Raw genomic sequence first — 20,338 nt, 5'->3', positions numbered from 1 at the left:
GAGTAACTGCTAACAGATACAGAGCCTGAGAGCTATGAAAATGTTCTGGAATTAGATAGTTGTAATGGTTTCTCCTTTACCTGGGGATACTAAAGCCAAGAATTGTATACTTCAAAGGGTAAGTTTTCTGAGAATTTTATAAAATTGATGTACAAAATAATGTTGTTTAGTTGTTCAGTTGTGTCAGTGGCTCTTTGTGACCCCATGGATTGTAGCCCGCCAGATTCCTCTGTCCACGGGATTTCTCAGGCAATCCCACTAGAGGGGGGAAGCCATTTCCTCCTTCAGGGATCTTCTTAACCCAGAGACTGAATCCATGTCTCCTACACTGTGGATTCACTTCTTCTAATATCACCTCCATGTCTCCTCCACAGGTGGATTCTTTACCACTGAACCACCTAGGAAGCCTATACAAAATACATCAATGTAAAAAATAAAAGAGTTGTATCAATGAAAGGAAATTAACTGAGTGCTTTGGAAACAGAAATCAAGTTTATTATGGCAAGTAATTCTTTAAGAAAAAAAAAAAAGACATGGGGGAGGTGACTCTTTGTCCCATCTGATTCTTTAGTGTTGCCTTACTTTGTGCTCATGACACACTGAACCATTTAACATGGGACCCAGTGCATAGTGGGAAATTACTTCTTTCCTAACACTGATAGGCTTTTTTCCTGAACAAATCTATCAGGGCTTCACAAACACCATCCATCCTACTTTGAAAAACCAACCTTTCTACACTACTATACAGAAAAGACAGATATCTTATTTCTCTCCATTTCACTATGAAAATTAAAGGAAATTTGGTTATTGAAAGATAAGGTTGATTCTAACATTAGGACATTCTGAGAAAAAACAAATCTTGTTCTCCTTTCTCATCACAGTAGGCCAAGCTGCTAGACATTCAAAGACAGAATTCACTTCTTTCAACATCACCTCCACATTTATGGTATTCCTAGAACTGGGAAAGGCCTTTCAAAGAAATCTACAAGTACAGGTTTCCACCTACACTACTAATCCAAAGGAGATATTTATTCAATTTGTAGCCAGCAACCAAGCCCACAGATGTTTAATAGCCTTTTAGCTTTATTTTGCTGGTAATTCCCTTCATACTTCATAATCTAGGAATTAGAGACCCTTTCAATCCCTGGGCTTCCCTCACCTCTGGGATGACTCTTCCTCCAGCTATCTTAGATTCCGTACCCGTGTTCTTGCCCTTTCACTAAAAGCTGGAAAGGCCTAGGAAAGAACCATTTGTTTTAAGAAGTTGTGCAGAACCTTGAATATTTATCAAATCTTGCTGGAAAAGGAGAATTCACATTTACTGAAACTCTATGTTAAACTGGTAATGTCTCTGGTGAATGAAAAATTTCACTTTGGGAAAAACAAGAACAAAGAACAGAACAATGTATTTAAAAGAACATATAAATAACATAAAAATACAGTAAAAAAAAAAAAAAAAACAGTAAGATGTCAGTCCATCCAGAAGGGCAAAGGTTAAAATGTGTTAGGTAAGTTTGGAAAAATGGGTACTGTCATATACACCTATATCACAGCAGAAAGGTACAGCCATTTGGGAAGGCAATTTATCTATCAGTATCTATTAAAAACTTTAAATGTGCATATCCTGGAAGCCAGTGATTCCACTCTTACATACCTCTTCTAGAGAAACACTGTCACATAAAAACAAAGAGGCACACATTAATGGTCACTGCAGCACTGTTTTCAATGTCAAAAACAGGAAACAATTAGTTCATTTGCCACAGCAATCAACCACATCACTTGTCCAGCTCAAAACCCATCAGCCACTTCCCAGGGCTTTCAGAATAATCCAAATGTTTTCCTCTTTACATCAAATGTTTTCCTCAGAAGCAAAAGGCCTGGCCCTGGCTTGTAACTCCAATCCCATCCCATACCCATTTCATACCTGGCTTTCTAACCTTCCACCACCCTTGCCCTCTTCATGGTTTTCCAGCATGCTACACTGGTTCCCATGTAAAGGCCGTCTCCACTACCTGCTCCCTCTGTGTAGAAAGTGCTCCCTGACTTTGCATGAACGACTCCTTTTCACTGTATTGTCAACTTAAAAGCCACCTCTGGCAACCTAGATGAATCTTGAGAGTCCTATACTAAATGAAATAAGTTACAGAAAGACAAACACTATAGGATTTCACTCATATGTGGAATATAAAAAACATAATATATATATAATATATATAAATATATATATAACATAAAAGACATATATATATAAATATATATATATAAAACATAAAAGACATAATAAATAAATGAGTGAAACAAACCAAACAAAATGAACACATGGATGCAGACAGCAGAGCAATGGTCACCAGAGGCGAAGGGGATCAGCTGTATGGGGAAGGATGGAAATCAAATTTCTGGTGGTGAGCACACTGTAGTGTATACACAAGTAAAAATATAATGTACGCATGAACCTAACACAATGTAAAAAGCAAATTTCACCTCAATTTAAGAATTTTTTTTTTAAAAATATGACAATTCTCCCAAATTATACTATAGATTCAACACAGTCCCAGTTAAAATCCTACCAGGCTTTTTGAAGAAACTGGTAAGTTAATGACAAAATTTATATTGAAAACAAAAATATCTAAAATAGCTATAACAACCCTGAAAAAAAAAAGACCAAGATTAGAATATTTACACTACCTAATTTCACAGCTTCAGTTCAGTTCAGTTGCTCAGTCGTGTTCGACTCTTTGTGACCCCATGAATCACAGCACACCAGGCCTCCCTGCCCATTACCAACTTACAGAGTTTACCCAAACTCATGTCCATCCAGCCATCTCATCCTCTGTCATCCCCTTCTCCTCCTGCCCCCAATCCCTCCCAGCATCAGGGTCTTTTCCAATGAGTCAACTCTTCACATGAGGTGGCCAAAGTATTGGAGTTTCAGCTTCAACATCAGTCCTTCCAATGAACACCCAGGACTGATCTCCTTTAGGATGGACTGGTTGGATCTCCTTGCAGTCCAAGGGACTCTCAAGAGTCTTCTCCAACACCACAGTTCAAAAGCATCAATTCTTCGGCACTCAGCTTTCTTCACAGTCCAACTCTCACATCCATACATGACCATTGGAAAAACCATAGCCTTGACTAGACGGACCTTTGTTGGCAAAGTAATGTCTGTGCTTTTCAATATGCTATCTAGGTTGGTCATAACTTTCCTTCCCAGGAGTAAGCATCTTTTAATTTCATGGCTGCAATCACCATCTGCAGTGATTTTGGAGTCCAAAAAAATAAAGTCTGACACTGTTTCCACTATTTCCCCATCTATTTGCCATGAAGTGATGGGACTAGACACCATGATCTTAGTTTTCTGAATGTTGAGCTTTAAGCCAACTTTTTCACTCTCCTCGTTCACTTTCATCAAGAAGCTTTTTAGTTCCTCTTCACTTTCTGCCATAAGGGTGGTGTCATCTGCATATCTGAGGTTATTGATATTTCTCCCAGCAATCTTGATTCCAGCTTGTGCTTCTTCCAGCCCAGTATTTCTCATGATGTACTCTGCATAGAAGTTAAATAAGCAGGGTGACAATATATAGCTTTAGCGTGCTCCTTTTCCTATTTGGAACCAGTCTGTTTTTCCATCTCCAGTTCTAACTGTTGCTTCCTGACTTGCATATAGGTTTCTCAAGAGGCAGGTCAGGTGGTCTGGTATTCCCATCTCTTTCAGAATTTTCCACAGTTTATTGTGATCCACACAGTCAAAGGCTTTGGCATAGTCAATAAAGCAGAAATAGACACACTCTAAGGCTAAAGTTACCAGGACAGTGTACCATAAAAAAAAAAAGACAATGATTCAAGCAAGCTGTTTGAAATACATTCTCAAGAAAATAACATATTCTTTTTTTCATATTTTTTAACATGCTTAATAATTTTTTAAATTTTTATTCTTTAGCATTTCAGAACATCATTGTCATTTTTAAAATTTATTTATTTATTTATTTTTGGCTGTGCTGGGTCTTCATCACTGCATGCAGGCTTTCTCTAGTTGCAGTGAGTTGGGGTGGCTTATTGTGGTGGCTTCTCTTGTTGTAGAGCTTGGGCTCTTAGAGCCCACAGGTTTTAGCAGTGGCATATGGGCTCAGTAGCTGTGGTGCATGGGCCCAGATGCCCATGGCATGTAGAATCTTCCCAGACCAGGAACTGAACCCAGGTTCCCTGCATGGGCAGGCATATTCCTAACCACTGGAGCACCATGGAAATCTCACTGTGATTTTTAAAATTTATTTGTAATTGGAAGATAATTGCTTTACATTTTGAGAACTTCATTGTACTTTTCCTGAACCTTCATGTCATATAAGGTAATGGTTATGGAATAACTCAGTTTCATCTTCTTTCTCTTTTGAATGTTTCCTAATAGGTTTCTCTTTGTTCCTCCTCTCAATAAATTTGTTAATTCATAACATGTTTGAACTCAAGTATTAACTTAAATAAATTCTACATCCCTTTGGTGCAATGGGGAAAAAAAAGACACTGAATCAAAATAATGTCCACAGAAACACACACACACACACAAGTGATTTTTAGCAAAGGTGCAAAAAGCTTATTCAAAGGGGAAAAGAGTTTTCAAGACATAACAATAGAACAATTAACTTGAGATGGATTGTGATACTAAACGTGAAGAGCTAAAATTATTAAGTTCTTAAAAGAAAACATAGGAAACATCTTTGTGACACTAAGATTATCAGAAAGTTCTGAAACAGGGCACGCACATGCTCAGTCATTTTTACAGTCTTCTGATATTTAACAACCATTAACTCTTCTTTAAATCTCATCTCATGCTTTTCTCTTCCTATCTGAATATAGTTATGCTGACCTGGGCTTCGGAAGGAATAGGAGAAAAGTAATCCAACATATACTTAGTTACACACCTACTATTTATATAAAGATTGTTAAATTATCAAAAGTTCTCTGTAATTACATTTAAAGTACCCTGTCACTTTTTAGTTTACATTGAAAAATAAAGAAGTTCAAAAAACCCAAGATGGATTTAATACCAGCAGTAAAATCAACTCTAAAATTAAAAGTTATATAATTGAAATCTTTGAACTATATTGCAAAGTGAGTGGCTGAAGTTCCATTACACTGACTACTAGTAAGGCTTAGAATCTGACTCTAAGAATAAGAGAGAGTCTCAAATAATTTCTTTGACTCAGAAATTACGAGTAATTTCTGACAAGTCTCTACCACAATAAAGCTCTTATTTCCCTTAATAAAAATAGTGACATTATCTATTTTTTTAAAAAGTTCCTATTAACAATAAAATTACATCCAAGCAATCAGCTGAAGTTCTAAGGGAAAACAATTATGCTGAAATAAGAATAAGTTTTACCATTTTTAGAAAATTATTTTTAATTGGAGGATAATTGCTTTACAGTATTGTGTTGGTTTCCAGCATATATCAACATGATACCACTATTATTATTAAAATTTTCATGGGTAAGAATTTCAGCATACGTAAACTCCAAAGATAAGTCTGCAAATCATGTACAAAAAAAAAAGTCATAGGAAATTACGTTTTATTGAATGAATATCAAGGGTTTTATATTACTGATTTTCTATATTTATGTGTTCTATAAAATAAATACTATTTTAAAGGATACACCGTAATTCATAAGAAGAGTAACGCAAAAAATAGATGCCTGAAATACATCCAACAGGAAACTTATTCTCACTTTTATTATCCAGTCCTTTTGGTGATGCTTCTAGTGTTATGGACAAACTTGATCCTCTTGGAAATGTGTTGTCCATCGCTTTTCTGTTTCAGTCACAGTAGCTATAAATAGTTGTTTAAGAATGTCCTTATCTAAATTCCTGCCTGTAAACAGAACAAAATAGGTATGATTATATTATGCTTATTAAAACGACACAGTTTACCTATCAAGTCTAGACCATTAAATGCTTGATAATCTTCAGAAATTTATGAAAACAATAGTAATTAGTGAGTCCTTCCTTAACTTTCTAATTAAGTCCCTGAGAACCAAGCTGACATTTGGATTAATCACTTTTCTAAAATTATTTGAAGAAGAGTAAAAGGCAGTACTTCTCTGATGGTCCACTGATAAAAAATCCGCCTGCCAATGCAGGGGACACAGGTTTGATCCTGCTTCAGAAGATCCCACACGCTGCAAAGCAACTAAGCCTACAAGTCACAACTACTGAGCCAGTGCTCTCCAGTCTGTGAGCCACAACGACTGAAGCCCACTCGTCTAGAGTCCATATTCCAAAACAAGAGAAGACACCACAATGAGAAGACCACACATCGCAACCACAGAGCAGCCCCTACTTGCCACAACTAGAGAAAAACCACATGCAGCAACAAAGACCCAGTGCAATCAAAAATAAATAAGTAAATCAGCTCTGCTTTCTATTTAAAAAAAAAAAGCAAAGGACTTAACAAGTTCTTTTGATGTTATCACATAATTAGCACAAATACATTAACCACAAGCTTATTTGAATTTACAAAAGAAGTTCAGATTGGCTAACACTGCTTAGGTAGTGCATTATATCTCTCTATTTTTAAAAAAATATTTACTTGTTCATTTATTTGGCTGTACTAGGTCTTAGTTGTGGCGTGCAGGAACTCTTAGCTGTGGCACATGGGATCTAGTTTTCTGATCAGGGATCAAGAGTGCACAGTCTTAGCCACTGGACCACCAGGGAAGTCCCTAATTTCTTTTTTTTGTTTTTGCTTTAGAAATCTAACTGTATGTAAAGAACAGACTTTTGGACTCTGTGGGAGAGGGAGAGGGTGGGATGATTTGGGAGAATGGCATTGAAACATGTATACTATCATGTAAGAAACGAATCGCTAGTCTAGGTTCGATACAGGATACAGGATGCTTGGGGCTGGTGCACTGGGACGACCCAGAGAGATGATATGGGGAGGGTGCTGGGAGGGGGGTTCAGGGTTGGGAACTCATGTACACTTGTGGTGAATTCATGTCAATGTATGGCAAAACCAATACAGTACTGTAAAGTAAAAAAATACAAATAAAAAAATGGAAAAAAAAAGAAATTTAACTGTCTATAAGGGAAAAATATTTGGAAAAAAATAGATATGTACGTACATATATATATATACATACATTACTTTGCTGAATTACTTTGTTGTATGCCTAAAAACATTCAGAAAACTAAGATAATGGCATCTGGTCCCAACACTTCATGGGAAATAAATGGGGAAACAGTGGAAATGGTGTCAGACTTTATTTTTTTGGACTCCAAAATCACTGCAGATGGTGACTGCAGCCATGAAATTAAAAGACGCTTACTCCTTGGAAGGAAAGTTATGACCAACCTAGATAGCATATTCAAAAGCAGAGACATTACTTTGCCAACAAAGGTCCGTCTAGTCAAGGCTATGGTTTTTCCAATGGTCATGTATGGATGTGAGAGTTGGACTGTGAAGAAAGCTGAGTGCCGAAGAATTGATGCTTTTGAACTGTGGTGTTGGAGAAGACTCTTGAGAGTCCCTTGGACTGCAAGGAGATCCAACCAGTCCATTCTGAAGGAGATCAGCCCTGGGTGTTCACTGGAAGGACTGATGTTGAAGCTGAAACTCCAATACTTTGGCCACCTCATGTGAAGAGTTGACTCACTGGAAAAGACCCTGATGCTGGGAGGGATTGGGGGCAGGAGAAGTGGATGACAGAGGATGAGATGGCTGGATGGCATCACTGACTCAATGGACGTGAGTTTGAATGAACTCTGGGAGTTGGTGATGGACAGGGAGGTCTGGCGTGCTGCAATTCATGGGGTTGCAAAGAGTTGGACACAACTGAGCGACTAAACTGAACTGAACTGATGCCTAAAAATAACACATCGTAATCAACTATATTTCAATTAAAAAAAAGTTCACTGTTTGTTACTTACCAATAAGGACCAATCGATTTGTTCTCTCACTGTCATCTTCCCAGTTCACTGGTGTCTCCTCCAGATCATACAGTTCATGGACACCCTGGACAATCACTTGTTGCGGTTTGTCTTTGATTGACACTAGCCCCTGCTCAGAGGAGAATAACAAAACAGCCACAATCTGAATTTAAAAGCAGAAATTGAGCACCAATATTAATGCATTAATTACCCCTATTTCTTTTTAAAATACAGAATCGTAAAGAACATACTGTTAAAATTCCTTAATTCCAGTTATTTGTGCATTAAAAGCCTCCAATTTTTAAAATGTTTCCGCATATATTAGTTTTTTTAAAAACCCCTACTTCTACTGATAAAGTTAATATATGTATTATGACGTGTATTCAGTGTTATCACAATGAAAAACTGAAACAACTAAATGATAAAACATGTTAGGTATCAAATTCTACTGATTATTCTACTTTTAAGGACTTTATACTTATTTCCATTTTAGTAGGAAAATTTGAGATGTTAAAGGATTTTGATGATAATATGTTTTTGAATGAGTTGCATTAATTGAAGTAGATAATGATGAAATAAAGGAAAACTACTGTATTTATCTGGATAAAATCCACTTTATATTGATTTGTAGAAATAAAGAGCAAATTATCTAATAAACTGGCTCATATGGGAATGATATAATTTCTCTGAAATAATATTTATTAGTTATACATATTTATTATAAAATAATACAATATTGAAAAATAATAAGAGACAAACCACTGTCATTACCACCTCACAATTTCTGTGTATTTTTGGTAATATTCATGTATTTTGGGTGTATGTTCTTCCAGTTTCCTTTTCTTGTGCAGTTTCATTTTCTGCTTTTTAAAGTTGAGTTTTAATATGTAAGAACAAACATTTTGAAAATAATTACCTAAGCATTAATCTTATACTTATATAAAGTCTTTGAAGTATATCAGCTGTTACTAGAGTTCACATTTTAAACATACTTATTATTACCAGACCAATAATCTGTAAGAGCAAAGAGAAGGAACTCTATGAAGAGAAAGGCTGTGTTGTCTCAGATGCCCCAGTGTTGCTGTGATGAGAGGAAGGCCAAAAGGAGAACCAAAGAAAGGAAGAACCAGAGAAAATGTCACATATCTAAGAACAAAATCCAAACTGGGATGGTGCAGAATGAGCCACTGAACTCTCTACAGAGTGGTATATATGACTGCTTAATTCTAGGTAACCACCCTACACTCACTAGGGATAAAAGCAGTTACAGAATGAAACATGATCTTTCAATTAGGATCATAGAATCCAGATGGGGACAGAATCAAGAAGCATCAGACCTGGCTTAGTTCCTCTGGGTGGGAATGATTTAGCAGTACACTGGGATTCACCTGTGTTCCTTTGCAGCGCCAAACCCAGGTAGAGCCCGCACAGAAGGTAAAGAAATCTAAATTCCTTCCCTGTCACTCTAGTGACCCCAGGAAGTTGGCTGCTAACCAGAGAATCTAGTTACTAACAGTAATGATAATAAATAGCATTAATAAAACCCTAAGCACATTTCTGAAAACATAAGACTGCTCATTGGTTAAGCACACAGCCTAGAACCCACTACTCCCTGGAAAAAACACCTTGTGTGACATAATAAAGTCAGATAAACATGAATGGATTTCCAAACATAGAGCAAGAATTCTTTTAGTCCTTCATAACTTTGTTGCACAGTATATGAGATGTTTAGTGTCTGCTAAATGCACCAAGAAGCATAAGGTTCGGCTGTGGCAAGCTTTCCTCTGTTAATGAAGCTCTCTTTCTTAGAAACAGTAACACAAGAAAACATTCCATTTTCTCTGACTGACCACAAGTTGTATGCCAAGAGGAGAGAAATTTCAACAAGTCAAGCTCATTAGCCAGATAACTGCTCAGAGTGCCTGGGAGTAGAGAGCAAGGAGGGATGTTCCAAGGCATGCAGGCTGTTTAGCTGCAGCACCCGGTGAAGCTGTGCAAACAAACCATGCTTTTACACAACTATGCAATGACTTTCAAAGCTTCTTTTCAGAAATGGAAATAAGGAAAAATGAAAACACACAAGGGTTATTTGAACTAAATTTAGTGCTTGGTTGTTTTTGACTAACTATGGGGGCTTTTTTGTAACAGCCAAGAAAGAGACTTTGTCCAAAAGTATAAAACCGTAAACTGTGTACCACACCTTCAGTCGTATGACCTCCATGCAGTCGTCATCCCTGTTCCTCACATTCTTTTCCCACAGAAGATTCTGTATCAAGTGACATATTTTAATAAGATCAACCACTGCTCAGAGGAACAGCTACATGGCAAAACAATTGATAAATCATTAATAAGTTAAAAGTGCATTCACCTGAATATACACATTTAGACTTTCTTCCTCTGCATTTCCTGGTACTTCAAATGTGACTGTAATAATACTCTGTAAATCAAGAGATAGTCAATAATGATTTTTTTATAATAATGTCAATCTATTTTTTTTTAAACCACAAGTGTCAAGATGAAAAGTAAGGAAACATTCACAGACATTTGTGTTGCCTTAACAATTGTATTAAGTGTAACTTTTTCATCATATTTGTTGATTTTTGATATCAGCAACTCCACTTGCTATATTCTGTAGCTAGTCCATGGTTTAGTATTTATACAGAGAAACTCTTGTGAAAAGAGTTTCATTGCTTAATGCATTCGTTACAAGATTCTCAGCACTACAGGGAAGGTTAATATAAAGAGTGTATCAGCTATGCACTAAATGAGGTACTTTTGCCTGGGTCATTTTATTTCTTCTCATCCTTTACTCATGACAACAAACTGTGGATTAAAGAGAATGATTTCCATTTTATAAATTGAGAAGGATGAGGCTCAGAAAAAATAAACTACCCAGAGCCAGGAATAAAACTCAAATGCAAAGGTTCTCTGGGAAATATAAATACAAATTGAAAGATTCAGTTTATCTCTGATTGAACATGTTCCAAGAGAAGAAGAGTTCCTAGAGATGAGAATGAGTTTTAGAAAGTTGACATTAACATTTATAGAATGTTAACTCTGAGATTTATTTTTTCTCCTAATCTTGATAAATCTCTCACTGACCACTCTAAGGAATCAGAAGCTTAAGATTTCCTCTAGCTGAGCACATAATTAAAATCCAAACCTCCGTTTGCCACATTAACCCAAAATTTTAAAATTAATGATAAAAAATACACAAGAGCTAAGCATAACACAACAAAAGCACAAACCCCATCTTGGAGAATAAGATGCTCAAGTCAAGCTTTAAAACAGACATAAAGAATACACTTATATACAGCATTGCATAATTGCCTAGAAACACATATCGTAACATTACAAATCACACCTAAAAATCCATACAAAAATACAGCAAATCATAAAGCATATCAAAATACATAGCAAAAGATTGCCAAATGAAACATAATTTGTTAATTTCAAAAGACAGCAGTAATTTAACCTTTATAAATGCTTAATATGCGTCTTATTCAAGTTGGATAACTTGGCTTTTCATGTTGGGAATGTCTCAATATAGGACTCAATACTGTATCAGGAATGATTTTTGCTTTTGGCAAGTTAGAGATATGATGGTATTTCTAAAGAGTACAATTAACTCCAATGTGAAATTTTTAAAAAAGGTTTTAAAAACTAAGACAATGCATCATGGGACTTGAGAAAGAGAGATATTTTAGAACCAGATGTTTTTCTGTACCAATAAACTCTTCTCATATTAGACAAATCCTAAAGAAGACGAGGTGGCTCAGTGGTAAAGAATCACCCTGCCAATGCAGGTTCAATCCCTGGCTCAGGAAGATTCCCTGGAGAAGGAAACAGCAGTTCACTCCAGTATTCTTGCCTGGGAAGAATACTGGACAGAGGAGCCTGGTGGGCTACAGTTCATGGGTCGCAAAAGAGTAGGACAGACATAGCAATTAAACAACAATAAAGATGAAACCCATAAATGTGCAGTGCAGAAGATGAGGGTCACAACACAAGAGTTCACCCCTGGCTCTATTAATAAGTATACATAGATTGACACCTGGGTTTTCTCATCTACCTTTACCCATTCAAATCCAGTTCCTCTTTACCAGAATGAACAAGAAATCCATGAAAAAAAAACAAATGCATTAAACATCATTCAGGGATAAAACTTCAATGACATACATAATATGTTCTAGGTATTACCCATTAAACATCATTCAGGGATAAAACTTTAATGACATATATAATATGTTCTAGGTATTACCCATTTCAGACTTCTTCCAGTTTATTTTGAATCTAAAATTAACTCTCCTTTTCCTGTCCGCAGAAAGAAGCAGAAAACTGAAGCAGTAATTCAGAAGACTAAAGCAAAATAAGGTACTGCCCCTAAAATAAAGTTTAGGAATAACTCTTAAATATTAGGATTTTGGTCTGTTTGTTCTTTAACCTACAGGATTATCTCCCTCAGTTTCCCACTCTTTTGCAAACAATATCTAACACGTAGTAACATGCAGTAACTTCCCTTTCTTTTTTATCTGGAAAACTAAGCCCACTAATGTGCTTGAACACAAAACCTCTCTCTCCACTCTCCACTCCTCTGGCTTCTCTTTCCTGTGACTCCTCTGCTGTGACATCCTGCCGCTGGGCACATAGCTAAACATTTGGTGTTTTGATCCAAATCAGTCTGCCTTCTACATTTCCCTATTTCTATTATTAATAAGAGGCCCCTCTTGAGAAATCTGTATGCAGGTCAGGAAGCAACAGTTAGAACTGGACATGGAACAACAGACTGGTTCCTAATAGGAAAAGGAGTACGTCAAGGCTGTATATTGTCACCCTGCTTATTTAACTTATATGCAGAGTACATCATGAGAAACGCTGGGCTAGAAGAAACACAAGATTCAAGAAACACACAGAATCAAGATAGCTGGGAGAAATATCAATAACCTCAGATATGCAGATAACACCACCCTTACGGCAGAAAGTGAAGAGGAGCTAAAAAGCCTCTTGATGAAAGTGAAAGAAAAGAGTGAAAAAGCTGGCTTAAAGCTCAACATTCAGAAAACGAAGATCATGGCATCCAGTCCCATCACTTCATGGGAAATAGATGGGGAAACTGTGGAAACAGTGGCAGACTTTATTTTTTTGGGCTCCAAAATCACTGCAGATGGTGACTGCAGCCATGAAATTAAAAGACGCTTACTCCTTGGAAGGAAAGTTATGACCAACCTAGATAGCATATTCAAAAGCAGAAACACTATTTTGCCGACTAAGGTCCCTCTAGTCAAGGCTATGGTTTTTCCAATGGTCATGTATGGATGTGAGAGTTGGACTGTGGAGAAGGCTGAGTGCCGAAGAATTGATGCTTTTGAACTGTGGTGTTGGAAAAGACTCTTGAGAGTCCCTTGGACTGCAAGGAGATCCAACCAGTCCATTGTGAAGGAGATCAGCCCTGGGATTTCTTTGGAAGGAATGATGCTAAAGCTGAAGCTCCAGTACTTTGGACACCTCATGCGAAGAGTTGACTCATTGGAAAAGACTCTGATCCTGGGAGGGATTGGGGGCAGGAGGAGAAGGGGACGACCCAAGATGAGATGGCTGGATGGCATCACTGACTTGATGGACATGAGTCTGAGTAAACTCCGGGAGTTGGTGATGGACAAGGAGGCCTGGCGTGCTGCAATTCATGGGGTCGCAAAGATCGGGCACGACTGAGCGACTGAACTGAACTGAACTTTGTCCATTTAGGCTTGTTTCCCCTCACATCTATCTTTCCGTACTGCTCACCATCGGTTAGTAAGGCTATCGAAGCAAGCCGACCTGTTCCACAGTGCTCACTGTCTACCATTTCCCTTCTCACGGTACACAACATAGATCAGGCCCTCATCACAGGGTATACGGACTTCCACAGTATCTTCCTGCTTGGTCTCCTGACTCCACGCTCCAATCCAGCTTACTGGACACTGTCCAATAGTACAGAATGAATCCTCTTTGCCTAGCAAATCAAAACCTAACACCTTAGCTCAAACTCTAATACCAACCATTCATCAGGACTTCTGCTCATCTGGAGCACTGTACTTTCCCACTTGTAAAGATCTGGACTGCTCTTTTCCTTATTTCTTCCAGTCCAAAAGAAAAACAACAACAACAACAACAAAAAGCCTTCTAGTTTAAGATTTCTTGTTGCCGTATAAATCAGAATAGCAGTTACAACTCTCGAAGAAGAAGCATTAACAACTGGGAAGAGGCACAAAGAAATTCTCTTAACACTTTTGGAAATCTTTATCTTGATCTCAGTAAGAATTACAGAGATATCTGTTCGTGTGTACATACAAATACACACGCACAAATATAAATAAAGATGCACTGACTGGCAAACTAAAAACATGTATGCTTTACTATACATTAAAAAAACAACACAAAAATCTATCTTTCATGAAGCCTCAGATCCACTAAATCAAATGAGACTGTTCATGTTACTGAATCTCACAGTCCTTGGTCTGCAGTATTATATTATACTTTGCTCTATGTTGATATACCTAAAGTACGAAAGTACATCAGAATCTCCTGTCAGTTCAGTTCAGTTCAGTTCAGTCGCTCAGTCGTGTCCGACTCTTTGCGACCCCATGAATCGCAGCACGCCAGGCCTCTCTGTCCATCACCAACTCCCGGAGTTCACTCAGACTCATGTCCATCAAGTCAGTGATGCCATCCAGCCATCTCATCCTGGGTCGTCCCGTTCTCCTCCTGCCCCCAATCCCTGCCAGCATCAGCATCTTTTCCAATGAGTCAACTCTTCACATGAGGTGGCCAAAGTACTGGAGCTTCAGCTTTAGCATCATTCCTTCCAAAGAAATCCCAGGGCTGATCTCCTTCAGAATGGACTGGCTGAATCTCCCTGTAGTCCAAGGGACTCTTAAGAGTCTTCTCCAACACCACAGTTTAAAAGCATCAATTCTATTATAAAGTAAAAGAAAGTAAAAATAAAAATTTAAAAAAAATTAAAAAATAAAAATAAATAAAAATAAAAATTTAATAAAAAAATAAATAAAAGCATCAATTCTTCGGTGCTCAGCTTTCTTCACAGTCCAACTCTCACATCCATACATGACCATTGGAAAAACCATAGCCTTGACTAGACAGACCTTTGTTGGCAAAGTAATGTCTCTGCTTTTGAATATGCTATCTAGGTTGGTCATAACTTTTCTTCCAAGGAGCAAGTGTCTTTTAATTTCTATCCCCACGGAAAAGAAATGCAAAAAAGCAAAATGGCTGTCTAAGGAGGCCTTATAAATAGCTATGAAAAGAAGAGAAGTGGAAAGCAAAGGAGAAAAGGAACGATATAAGCATCTGAATGTAGAGTTCCAAAGAATAGCAAGAAAAGATAAGAAAGCCTTCCTCAGCGATCAATGCAAAGAAATGGAGGAAAACAACAGAATGGGAAAGACTAGAGATCTCTTCAAGAAAATTAGAGACACCAAAAGAATATTTCATGCAAAGATGGGCTCAATAAAGGACAGAAATGGTATGGACCTAACTGAAGCAAAAGATATTAAGAACAGGTGGCAAGAATACACAGAAGAACTATACAAAAAAGATCTTCATGACCCAGATAATCACGATGGTGTGATCACTCACCTAGAGCCAGACATCCTGGAATGTGAAGTCAAGTGGGCCTTAGGAAGCATCACTATGAACAAAGCTAGTGGAGGTGATGGAATTCCAGTGGAGCTATTTCAAATCCTGACAGATGATGCTGTGAAAGTGCTGCACTCAATATGCCAGCACATTTGGAAAACTCAGCAGTGGCCACAGGACTGGAGAAGGTCAGCTTTCATTCCAGTCCCAAAGAAAGGCAATGCCAAAGAATGCTCAAACTACCGCACAATTGCACTCATCTCACATGCTAGTAAAGTAATGCTCAAAATTCTCCAAGCCAGGCTTTAGCAATACGCGAACTGTGAACTCCCAGATGTTCAAGCTGGTTTTAGAAAAGGCAGAGGAACCAGAGATCAAATAGCCAACATCTGCTGGATTATCAAAAAAGCAAGAGAGTTCCAAAAAAAACATTTATTTCTGCTTTATTGACTATGCCAAAGCCTTTGACTGTGTGGATCACAATAAACTGTGGAAAATTCTGAAAGAATCTCCTGTAGAGCTTTTTAAAAAAAGAAAGAAGGACAAAGATTGGGATATCACACTTCTTGATTATAAACTATACTACAAAGCTACAGTAAGTTCTAGGAACGGGTACAAAAACAGACACATAGATCCAGGGAATAGAATAGAGAGCCCAGAAATAAACTCACACTCATATGGTCAATCAATATACAACAAAGGAGACAAGAATATACAACATGGAAAAGGTAGTCTCTTCAGTAAATGGTACTGGAAAAACAGAACAGCTACAAGCAAAACAATGAAACCAGACCACTTTCTTATAACAGAAACTTGAAATGGATAAAAGATAAAATTTAAGAGCTGAAACCAAAAAACTCCTAAAGGAAAGCAGAGGCACTGTATTCTTTGACATAAGTCTTGGCAATATTTTTTTGGATCTATTTCCTTAGATAAAAGTAACCAAAACAAAAATAAAGAATGGAACTACATCAAACTAAAACATTTTTGCACAGCAAAAGAAACCTTCAATAAAATGAAAAGGCAATTTGCAAGTGATTTGTCTAATACATGATTAATATCCAAAATACATAGAGAATCATATAACTCAGTATCACAAAACAACCCAAACAATATGATTCAAAAATGAGCAGAAGACCTGAACAGAGATTTTTCCAAGGAAGACATACAGATGGCCAACAGACATGTGAAAAGATGCTCAACATTACTAAGCACCAGGGAAAAGCAAAATAACCACAATAAGATATGACCTTACATCTTTCAGAATGACTATTCTCAAAAAGACAACAAATAATAAGTGTTTGTGAAGGTGTGAGGAAAACAGAACTCTCATGCACTACTGGCAGAAATGAAAATTGGCACAACCACTATGGAAAACAGTAATGAAGCTTCTTCAAAAAAATAGGACTACCATTTATTGCTGTTCAGTAGCCCAGTCGTGTCCAATAATTCCACTTCTAAGAAAATGAAAACAGTAATTCAAAAAGATATATGCCCACTAATGTTCATTGAAATATTATGTATTTACAACAGCTAAGATATGGAAACAGGAATCTAAGTGTTCACCAAGAAATGAATGCATAAAGAAGATGTGGTGTGTGTGGGTGTGTGCACACATGCACATGTGCACGTGTATACACACAACAGAATATTACTCAACTATAAAAAGACTGAAATGTTGCCATTTGTGACAGTACGGATGGGCCTACAAGTATGATGTTAAGTAAAATAAATCACACAGAAAAAGATAAATACCATGAATTCACTTATATGTAGAAACCCAAAAAGCAAAACAAACAAACATGCATAACAAAACAGAAGCAGACTCATAGATAACAGAGAACAAACTGGTGGTTGCCAAAGGGAAGGGTCAGGAATAGGCAAAACAGGTGAAGGACTAAAAGATACAAACTCAGTTGTAAAATAAGTAAGTCATGAATATTCTATTAAGAAAAGTTTCTCAGGGAAAAATGACAGAAATGTGGTAGTACAGCTCCCCATAAATATGAGCCAAAATGGAGACGGATAAGTATGCTGTTATCATGGCCCTATTAAAACTGATTCAAAAATAAGTGACAGTCTCAAGGAAAAGGAGAGAATGCAAGACACACTACTCACTCACAGGCTCCCTTCTCACGGTGTTTAAATGGAAGAAAGAAGTTATCTTTAAGCTCCACCATCCACAAGTTGCTTTAAAAAAAGGTGGGTACAGTGAAAGTACACTTTGTTTGTTCCTAGCATCTTTCCTGCCTTTCCAAAGTCAGTTTGTATTTAAATAAGCCTTTCATGTCTATTCATTAATCAGTTAGTTAAATCAGTTAGTTAAATACACTTAAAAATAATCAGTTAGTTAAATACACTTAAAAATAAGCTGCACAAAGAACCCCTAGGCCACTTTTATATAGTAATTCTTATCAAAAGAACTAATCAAAATATGTTGACTGACATGTAGAATGGAGAAGCCAGAAAGCATGATTTTCTAAGATTTTAAATAACTCTGGTTTGATGAACTCTTTTTACACATTAAGAAGCTAGATACAGATGACCTCAAGAACATTTAAATTATGAAAACTATCAAAACAGTTTAAAAATGCTTTTTAAAAAAGAGTTCAAATAAGACAGTTCTAAACAGAACAAGGTAGTTAGAGACGATTTTTGAAATTTTTTTTTTTTTTTTACCTGATCAAGATGAGGTTGTGTTGTTGGCACATGTTGAAGTTTTTTCTGCAAACTAAGAATAACTGATTATAAATTCAGAGCTCAACATACTTCTCATTTCACCGTATATATTACTTAGAGACACAAAGCTAAATAGGAGAGAACTTCCACAGCTGAATCTGTTACATAGTTCCAATTTTACATGCTGTTTACATATTTTAATAGACAAATGCTAGCAGACCGCTTACAAACCTCTCATAAAAATGTACATTCATTGACATATATACATATACACACAATACAGAGAAAAACTAATCTTAACTATTTTGTGTGGTTAAATAGGTTTCTTCTTATTTCCAAAAGACCTAATACAGGGCTAGGAAAATATACCTAAGCATTTTACAACTGCTGAACATTTCATCTACTCTCCCTGTGAAAATAATGCTTGAACCTAAAGAAAATTAGAAGAGTAAGTTTTTTCCATATCAATGTTTTCCCTTGAATGTATCTACTTAAAAAAAATAAACAGTATCCATAAATGTAAGCCTTCTATTCAGTCAGTTACCAGTGGCAGAGAGAAAACTAAAAGACTCCTAAAAATACATTGTTCTGATATAAAAGGAGCTAAAGATCAATATGCCATAACAAATTACAACCATAACAACTGCAGGCACCTTTAGAGACTGATGGGGGTAGGCTGGGAGGAAGAAAAGGACTTAAAACCTTGCAGATGTTTTGCCTTGGAGAACAGTGAGGGGTAAATTAGTAACAGCAAGTTTAGGAAAGAGAAAAGGCTTGTAGGAACTGTTGAAGGGAATGAGTCTCCTTGGGGGGTCTCAGTAGGGACAGTGTCAAATTAAATCCTTCCCAGCTGGTTGCTCAGGAAAGGATTCTCTCCTTAAGCATCTAAGCACAAAGAAAAGTTATACAAAGACCTTATCCAGAGCAGGGCCTTCACTGTTAAGTAGTTATTTCTTTTAAGCATCACTAATGCAGTAAGTGTGAAATAAAATTACCTTGGAAACTTTGAAAAAATTCTATGTTCTTTCCCTGTGTTTAATATTTAATATTGGACAATGACTGCCTACAACTTCCACAGGCAAGAAAAAGTTTTCCTCTACCTTTTAAGTCCCTGGGTGGGTCTGAAAATTAGACTGACGAAGATTAAGAAGAGAAAAGCATATACATTCATTTAACAAGGGTTTTGGTTGACAAAGGAAACTTCATAGTGAAATGAAGACCTAAAGAAAGGGTAAACCTGGGTGTTTCTGTGCTGGGTTTGATGAAGAGTGGAAAGCCATGGAGATATGACAGGAGAGAGGATGAGCCAAGTGTGGTAAACTATGGGAAACTCAGCAAGGCCTGTGCCTTGAGATTCCCTCCATCTTCAGAGATAAGGATGCTCCTTTCCTTTGGGTATAGAGAGGTTACTGCTCACATAAGTCATACCGCTCACTATGACTCATCTACTTCAGAGGAAATAGGTGAAAATATTTGCGAACCATGCATCTGATAAGGGGTTAATACCTAAGTAATTTAAGAACACCTACATTTCAGCCATACACAACCACACACACACACACAAATAATAATAATCCAAATAAAAAATGGGCAAAGTATCTGAACAGACATTTCTCCAAAGATAATATACAAATGGCCAACAAGTAAATGAAAAGATGCTCAATACTGAATTGTTACAGAAATGTAAATCAAAACCACAATGTATCTCATGCCCACTGGGACAGCTACTACCAAAACCAACAGAAAAGAGCAAGTGCTGGCAAGGAAGTGGAAAAATTGGAACACTTATACACTGTTTGCGGGAATGTAAAATGGTGCAGCTGCTATGGAAAACAATATGATGGTTCCTCAAAATATTAAAAATAGAATTACCATATGATCCAGCAATCTCAGTCCTGGGCATATATCCAAAGAATTTAAGGCAGGGTGTTGAAAAGGTATTTGCACACCCAACCCATGATCACTGCAGAATTATTCACAATAGCCAAGAGGTGAAAGCAACCTGAATGTCATTATCAATGAATAAATGGTTAAATAAAAAATGACATGTACAATGGAATATTATGTAGCCTTAAAAAAGGAAGACACTATTGTCACATGCTACAAA

General features: G+C 36.9%; 1 protein-coding gene across 1 annotated transcript in view; it reads right to left on the bottom strand.

Moving 5' to 3' along the window:
• Positions 1-5,630: 5,630 nt before the first annotated feature.
• Positions 5,631-20,338, bottom strand: part of LOC128051999 (zinc-regulated GTPase metalloprotein activator 1B) — a 52,746-nt gene continuing 38,038 nt past the window's right edge. Inside the window, exons 11-15 of the mRNA XM_052644466.1 lie at positions 18,232-18,283; positions 10,286-10,354; positions 10,118-10,183; positions 7,918-8,080; positions 5,631-5,860 (exon numbers count right to left, since the gene is read on the bottom strand). Of these exons, the coding sequence (XP_052500426.1) occupies positions 5,754-5,860; positions 7,918-8,080; positions 10,118-10,183; positions 10,286-10,354; positions 18,232-18,283 (457 nt within the window). The 3' untranslated portion in view covers positions 5,631-5,753. The remainder of the gene's footprint in view (positions 5,861-7,917; positions 8,081-10,117; positions 10,184-10,285; positions 10,355-18,231; positions 18,284-20,338) is intronic.

Source organism: Budorcas taxicolor, chromosome 8 (assembly GCF_023091745.1).
Source record: "Budorcas taxicolor isolate Tak-1 chromosome 8, Takin1.1, whole genome shotgun sequence".
NCBI lineage: Eukaryota > Metazoa > Chordata > Mammalia > Artiodactyla > Bovidae > Budorcas > Budorcas taxicolor.
Note: the sequence above shows the minus strand (reverse complement) of the source record. Positions and strands in the feature narration are given on the sequence as shown.